The sequence below is a fragment of the Gouania willdenowi genome, chromosome 9 (assembly GCF_900634775.1).
Source record: "Gouania willdenowi chromosome 9, fGouWil2.1, whole genome shotgun sequence".
Classification (NCBI taxonomy): domain Eukaryota; kingdom Metazoa; phylum Chordata; class Actinopteri; order Blenniiformes; family Gobiesocidae; genus Gouania; species Gouania willdenowi.
In genome coordinates this window covers 10,221,431-10,229,606 of record NC_041052.1, presented here as the reverse complement: position 1 = coordinate 10,229,606, position 8,176 = coordinate 10,221,431, and the positions used below count along the sequence as shown (strand labels likewise).

The 8,176-nt window shown below is 37.4% G+C and overlaps 1 protein-coding gene across 4 annotated transcripts; it reads right to left on the bottom strand.

The window, feature by feature from the left end:
- Positions 1 to 1,464: 1,464 nt before the first annotated feature.
- Positions 1,465 to 8,148, bottom strand: poli (polymerase (DNA directed) iota). 4 transcript variants are annotated; one of them, XM_028457559.1, is made up of 12 exons: positions 8,121 to 8,148; positions 7,023 to 7,306; positions 6,807 to 6,920; positions 6,221 to 6,385; positions 5,503 to 5,649; positions 5,188 to 5,424; positions 4,244 to 4,422; positions 3,560 to 3,651; positions 3,341 to 3,474; positions 3,036 to 3,259; positions 1,825 to 2,173; positions 1,465 to 1,743 (listed from the first exon to the last, which is right to left on the bottom strand). In XM_028457559.1, the coding sequence occupies exons 2-12, from the start codon at positions 7,102 to 7,104 to the stop codon at positions 1,574 to 1,576; spliced, it is 1,893 nt and encodes a 630-aa protein (XP_028313360.1). In that variant the 5' UTR covers positions 7,105 to 7,306; positions 8,121 to 8,148; the 3' UTR covers positions 1,465 to 1,573. The 4 variants fall into 4 exon arrangements, with proteins under 4 accessions (XP_028313360.1, XP_028313359.1, XP_028313358.1 ...); XM_028457558.1 differs by having other exon boundaries at positions 1,465 to 2,173; positions 7,068 to 7,306; positions 8,121 to 8,147; XM_028457557.1 differs by having other exon boundaries at positions 1,465 to 2,173; positions 8,121 to 8,146.
- Between the last annotated feature and the right edge of the window lie 28 nt (positions 8,149 to 8,176).

Genomic DNA, 8,176 nt, shown 5'->3' with positions numbered 1-8,176 from the left:
TGCATCTCTAACATATATACATATACAGTGGATATAAAAAGTCTACACACCTCTGTTTAAATGCCAAGTTTTTGTGATGTAAAAAAACGACACCAAGATAAATAATTTCACTACTTTTCCCACCTTTAATGTGACCTATAACCTGTACAATGCAATTGAAAAACAAACTGAAACCTTTTGTGGAGGTGAAGTAAAAATAAAAAAAAACTGAGAGAATGAGGTTGCAAAAGTGTTCACACCCTCTTATAACTGGGGACGGGGCTGTGTTCCGATTTAACCAATTACATTCAAACTCATGTTAAATTGGAGTCAGCACACACCTGTCACCATTTAAAGTGCCTCTGATTCACCCCAAATAAAGTTCCACATCGTCCAGTACAAGCCATGGTCCGCAGAGAGCTTCCAAAGCATCAGAGGGATCTCATTGTTCAAAGATATCAGTCAGGTGAGGGGTACAAAAGAATTTCCAATGAATTAAATATAACATGGAACACAGTGAAGACAGTCATCATCAAGTGGAGAAAATACGGCACAAGAGTGACTTCACCAAGAACAGGACGTCCGTCAAAAATTGATGACAAGACAAGAAGAAAAGTGGTCAGGCAGGCTGCCAAGAGGAAGACAGCGACATTGAAGGACCTGCAGGAATTTCTGGCAAGTACTGGCTGTGTAGTACATGTGACAATAATCTCCTGTCTTCTTCATTTGTCTGGGCTACGGGGTAGGGTGGCAAGACGAAAGCCTTATCTTATGAAAAAAAAAAAAAAAAAAACATCCAAGCCTGTAGCTTCACTTTGCAAAAACACATTTGAAGTCTCCCAAACGCATGTGGGAAAATGTTATGGTCCGATGAAACCAAGGTTTAACTTTTTGGCCTTAATTCCAAAAGGTATATTTGACGCAAAAACAACACTGCTCATCACCAAACCTCCACCATACCGACAGTGAAGCATGGTGGTGGCAGCATCATGCTGTGGGGCTGTTTTTCTTCTGTTGGAACTGGGGCCGTAGTCAGGGTGGAGGAAATTATGAACAGTTTCAAATACCAGACAGTGTTAGCACTTCTTTCCCCTTGAAAGGTTATACAGGTTATAGGTCACATTAAAGGTAGAAAAAGTTGAGAAATGATTTATCTTGGTGTCATTTTTTTTACATACACAAAAACCTGGCATTTGAACAGAAGTGTGTAGACTTTTTATATCCACTGTATAAATGTTTCTTTTTTTGTGTAGTAGTTATGGGACAAATACCCCTTGCAGTTTCTTTACTTTCGCTAAAGGTTTAGGCAGCTTTGGTAGGATTTGTAATGCAATTATATTAAATTAGGTACATGATCACATACCACCTTTTGGCAAATCAACAAATTAATTGATTTATTTAAATAAAAGTTTGTTTGAATACTACATTTATCAAAATCAGTAAATCTTTAAGATATTTATCAAGCATAAAAAAAAAAAAACACACTTTATAACATTTTTTTTATTCACATCCAATGAAAACAACTTAGCATTATATACAAGATATGAAATACAACTGCTTTAAAGAAAGAGTGGAAAACTTTGAAGAATCTTCTTTAATTAGGTTTGAAAAACTTCAGCAGGTTTGTTTGGCTGTTTTTCGCAGCAGGTTTTCTATCTTTGTCCGTGGTGGTTCTCCCTGACTTCCTAAATGAGGGACTCTTCAGGACTGGTTTGTGTTGCTTCCATTCAGACATCAGTTCTCTCTGAACATCCAGCGGGAGCTCTGAAAACACGGTTGGGTCCACGTTACCTGGAATTTCACAGTCAGAGGACTGAGGGAATGGCGGTGGTCGTGGAGACTTACTTAAACCATCAGAGACAGATTCCACATACGCAGGAGACAACAGCTCCTTCTGAATGTCCTCTGGGAGAAGTTTGAAAACCTCTGGGTCAACATTTGGACGAAGCTGATGTATCACAGAGCTTTTGGTTTCCTGGGGTTTGCATTCTGCTACGTTGCTGGGGAAGTTTCCAACCTCCTCTCCGCCAACAACAAACCTCTTATTCCATGTGAAGCCGTGTGATGATGATGGAGCCTCAGGGCTGGACGTGGTGTTCGTGACCAGCCGCTGCTTGTCCTGAGTGATGGGAGTGTCTGTGAGGATATGAGGATCCGTGCAGCTGTGACCACAGCCGGGCTGAGAGGAATAATACTGGGAAAAATGGAAGAAAATCAAGGATTACCAAAGAAAGAAGCAAAACAAACAGTGACACTATTCATTAATACACCATTTTTCTTTGGATTTCTTCTAATCTTTCATGATTTATGTTTGGGAGTTGTACTGTTGAGATCCTGCATGAAAATACTCATGACAGCCTCGAAGGGTATCTAAGTGAATTTCCAAACTCATTATGAACTTATAATTAGTGATTTTTTCCCCTCTCGGGATCAATAAAGTTCTATTCTAAGGTTTTTTGAGTTTACTCCATAGGAGTAAAAAAATACATTGAGGCCATGTGTCTTTTAAAAAAATAAATTGAAAAAGTTTGGTCAGTTTTTAGGACTTTTCAGTGAGCTGAGTAATCACACTAATGGGTTAAACTAAAAGACCACCTCCTTTTAAACTTCATATTTAAAAACATACTATCATTTATAAATAATACAAGTAGGATTGCAAAAGTGCGGAAGGATTTCCACAAAATTTTCATGGCAACTTAAGTTTGGGAATTTTGGGGGAATATTCAAAAATATTAACTTTTCATAGGAATTATTTATTGGAAGTAATTGGGAGTAATTTCAAATATTGGTATCATATTCAGACATAAATGTGAGCATCCATGCAAAATAATACAATGAAAAAACATAACATTTATACTAGGTTTGTACAATTTCAGGAATTTTATTAGTTATACTTGTCCCTAACATTATGTAAATTTTTTGCACCCACTTTTACCCCTTTCAGCAGTGAAATTGAACTTTTTTCCCCTTCTTTTAGACCCCAAAGTTCGTCGGAAACAATACTGATGATTAATTTTAATTGATTTCATTTCTAGATCAATATGTGACGACATTACCTGGTTTTGTGTTGAGATTTTTGGGGTTTTCCTCGGGGATGATGTACTCCGTGCGAAGAAGGAGGAAATGGATCCCTTCCCTCCCATACCGGTGCTTCTGCTCTGCAGGTTGCAGAAGCACACGTTGATGAGGGTGATGTGGAAGGCGGCGCTGCTGTCCACCATCTTATCAAAAAGCTTCATGGCCAACGAGACCAGCTGAGATACAGCCTCATCACTGAAACCTTTGGACACGTCGGTGAAAAACAGTGTACACTAGTACACCTACACAGTATCTTCACATCTGGTAGAGTGGAGAAGCTCACCAGATGTGATCTTCTTTCCGATGTGGTTGGGGATGGGGCACTGTCGGCTCTCTCTGCTGAACCACTTGTTGGTCGCAGAGTGTCGTCGTATTGTGAGTCTGAAGGTGTGAGGCTGCCTGCCGTCTTTCTGCATCCTTGTGTGAAAAAAAACATAAAAGAATAAAGAATCGGCCTAAAGTAAATAGTTTTAAATATCCCATTGACAACACTGGATCCAACCTTTTCACCAGACTGCTCAAAAGCTCCCGGATCTTATCCAGAACTTCTTGAGTCAAAGACATTTTTCTGAAAGAGTCTTCGTCACTGAGAGACTGAAATGTAAAAAGGGTAAAAAGTTTTTCACCCACTGTAACAAAATAAAACAAACAAGAAGACAGTCATCAACATCACCCACCAGATTGGTTCCCATTTAACTCACAACCTTTTCCTAAATATTCTAAATCTAACTTAGATGTATACATAAGAATATATTATCACATTTATTGGCATAAAATTAGTAACTATCTTAAACATTTTCTAAGAAAAGCTGTTCCCTTTGAATGGGGCAATAACTCCAGACGAAATAGATGCGCACTTCTCATTTTCGAACTCAATCAAGGTATTGATACACTGAAGTCACACACCGAATTTGGTTATCCTATCCTAAACGGTTTCTAAGAAAAGCTGTCCCCTTTGAAGATACCTCGAACAGAGTAAAAAAATAAAAGATCAAGGGCAATAACTCCGGAAAAAATAATTGTGCGCTTCTCATTTTTGAACTCCATCAAGGTACTGATGCCCCGAAGCCACACACCGAATTTGGTTATCCTATCCTAAACGTTTTCTGAGAAAAGACCTATATCCCCCTTCCACACTTTGTGGCGGGGGATAATAAAATTAGGTTTTCCACACACTGCTGCCTACCTGAGGAGCTCCAGAGGAGGTGACAGGTGAATTATCCAAACCAAGGGAAAGATTCTTTAAGCGTTGAGCAGTGGGCAATCCAAACTCTGTCACCAGGTCACTGATGGGGCACATCTGGAGGTCTAGGACGCCAACCAACCCCAGGGCCTGAAGTCTCTTGGCAGTCTGGTGACCTACCCCTTCAAACAGGACACTGTCCGTTAGTAGGCAGTGGTACTCATCCAAGAACTGCATTTATCTAAACAAATAACGTTCACGATGAAATTCTTGACAATTTAAACATGAAACTGTAACTGTCAGTCATTCAAAAAGTTCTCGAGACAAACTGATGTCCACACAGTTTTAAACAAAACACCGTATAAAATGTCACACATGCATCTTAAAACACTCATGAGCAGTAAATAAAAGTATATACAGTGTTTGCCTGATGACCAACAGAAAAAGGGAACAAAATAGGACAGCCTATATATAGCGTGTATATTTTTTCGTGCTGAAACCCGCGTAAATCTCAGAGTTCCCCTTTCTGGTAAATTTCCAGTCGTACTCAATAAACTTCAATGAAAGGACGAATATCAAATATAAAACATATAAAATAATACCTTGACATTAAAATGACAGGACCAATGCAGACATTTTGACACAATTGAGTGTAAAATTAAACAATTTCACAACCGTAAATTAAAATGTGGGTATCTCAACCACTCATGTTGCCATGGCAACCTAAACAAGCTACACATACCTTTTTTAAACCAGGTGAAAAGACTCATTGAGATTAAAAAAGTTTGGCGCAAAAACAAACTCTAAGTTTGACTCTCTACTATGGAGACCTGGGTAATTCCTGTGTGGAGTTTGCATGTTCTCCCCTAACTACCCATTAAAGTCAACGTCTGTGTGACAATGAGGAGTTGACTGAACAATAATCTCTTTAGTAGACCCTCACACACCTGGTACTCTACGGAGTCCACCGAGGCAGCCCATGATGTCACTCACGCTCTCAGGAAGCAGGACCGTTTGCTGGTTGGGTTTAAAGGTCCCTGAAACCAGTTTGGCCAGCAGCTTGTTGGTAGCAATGCCGGCGCAGCCAGTCAGACCCAGTCTGGTGTACATTTCCTCTCTCAGCTCTGCCGCTATGTGGGACCCTACAGCCAACCTCAGGTTGTCAGGGGTTTTAGTGTCTGGAGCTGTGGGAGCAAAGAAAACACAAACCGCTTTAGGAACTTTGAGCCCCAAAGTACAGCACTGCAAAAGAAAATACTCACTGATATTATTATAGACGTGACCCTTAAATGAAACGCTGTCAGACTTTGGTGTATCTGCCAGTTTTCTTTCCACCATCTCTGTGACATCCATGAAGTTTTCATCAAATCCAAGCCTCTCCACCAGTGGACAGAAGGACATCAAAAGCTCTGATAAAAGCATGACACAAACAAACATGGCAATATTAAATACACGATAGCACTTTACTTGAAGTTTTATACATAAGGCTGACATTACCCTGTCATTAGCATGAATAAGGGGTCATGAAGACTGTCATTTGGTGTTGTTCGCTAAATTACAACACCTTTGGAGCTATGTTGCCATTTTTTGGGTTGATGAAGGGATCTAGAGGGGTTAGGGTTAGGGTTCAGCTTAGGTTTAGGGTTAAGGTAACGAACGGCACTTAATGACAGCGTATTCATGCTAATGACAGGTGTCAGGTCATAATAATGGCAATATAATGTCAGCCTTATGTATAAAACTTTAAGTGTTACCAAATACACTAAGTCAGCATATTGTGCTGAGAGAAAATCCACAGAAACCTCTAAGTGTGTATTTTTTTTATATTTGAACTCGTCAAAAAGTGTAATCTCTAATTTTCATTTCACTTGTTTTTTCCCTGTTTAACATTTTCTCATTGGACAACATGTAAATCACACTATGTGTTTTAATATGGATTTCTTTCTTCCTTTTGTTGCATGTAGATATTGTCTGTATCACCTGTGACTTTATAGGACATTTCTCTATAATGTGTGAGATCCTCTCCTTTAACCAACACCAGCTCAGGACATTTCTCCTTGGCATCAGTCACAGACATGAGTTTGGTGACACCTCGCTCCCTCGCCACATAGTTACAGGTGACGAGGATGTATTTTTGTTGGATACCTGTGCGAAAAAGAAAAAGAGAAGCATCATGGGTAACTGGCAGAATCAGTTCGACCAGTGTTATTCCGCCTTGGGCTCGCGACCCAATGTGGGTTCGCCTGAAAAATCTAGTAATTGATAAAAAAAATAAATTAAAAAAATTACTGATTATTATTCTTTTCAAATTAAAACACAACACACAACCTTAAACGACTGTATTCTACATTTTCAATTTCTCAAATAAAAATCTATATATAATCCTGCCTACTCAGTGTTTGTAACACAGTACAACAAACATAATAAAAAACGAATTCTAAAAAGAAAAATAAAGTTTTTCACAATCAAAAAAATAAAAAATAAAATAAAAAAATTTTGGAACCACTGAGTTAGAGTCTCAATGATCTGTAATTAGGTGTTTTAATTTAATTTTATTTTATTTTACCAAGAGGAAGTTCTCTCAAAGCTGGATTTTTGATCATCTCCACCTGAGCATAGAAACAATCCAGGTCGAAATGTAAGATCACTCTGGAAGAAGGTGTTGTTATCTTATTGACACCTGGTTATAAACAAACAAACAAAAACATTGCAAACTTTAATGAATGAATCAAAAACATACTAACAAATGTTTTCCAGCGTTGTTTATTTCTGTGCACTTTACCTGAAGCTGTAACAGCAGCAGGGCTACAAATATCAATCCACTCACTGTCATCGTCCTCCGAGTCTTCCCCGATGTTATCCATCTGTCAAAGTTTAAATCTATTCATCCATCTTCTTTAAAAAAGTCAGAGAAATAATCGGTCCAGTAACACATGAAACAGGAGACTTTCAGCACCAGAATCTAGTGTTGTACTTCCTCTACGTCCATCACTGTTTACTGTTCCTCCTTCTCTCTCATTGTATGTTGAAGAGCAGCGCCATCTAGAGCTACGGAGGAGTACTGCACTGTAACGTTATAAATAGCAAAAAAAAAACAAAAATCGTAATACTTCATTTAATGACACAGCAAAATTGAAAAATATACAAGCATACTTTAAATTCAACTTAAAAAAATTACAAGTAGGTTCAGAATTTTATTTTATTTATTTATTTATTTTTACAGAATAACAACATTTTTTCCCCAAAAGTGCATTCATAGTTTAATTAGATATGATAAAATAGTAGGCTACTTTATTGGTCCCGCAATGGAGAAATTTGGTTGTCAACACATATATACAGGAATAGAATATAGAGAAAAAGCTTTCAAAATTACAGCCAAAATAACTAAATGCACACATCTATACACATTTATATAAATACATATACAGCCACGTGAATATAAGTAGGAATAAATAAACCTACACTAAAATAAAATAATTAAAAAAAAACCTTTCCAGAATCAGAAACTCTATGGTTTCCTAGTCCCTTTTTTACCCTTTTGAGAGATATGCAATACATTTAAATACCAACAATGTATCCCAAAAAACAACCGCTTCTTTTCCAAAGCATTTTTTTAACATGCCAAAAATGTTCCTTCACTTCATATTCATAAGAATGAAAACATGTAATCGGTAATAAACCCTGTGATTTTATAATTAAATTAATTAAACCGTTAATTAAATTAATCAAACCATAAATTGTTTTTAACATTAGCTTGATTTTGGAAAAAATGTAAACACTCGAATATAGTGTTATTGAGAGAAATAAAAGGCACTTAGCTGAAAAACGAGATCTAAAATAATAATCATAATTTTATTCAAAAAAAAAAAAAACTTGTTACCTGATTGATATACAATGACATAAAATCTTCACAATCAGGTTAAACAGACTGATTTT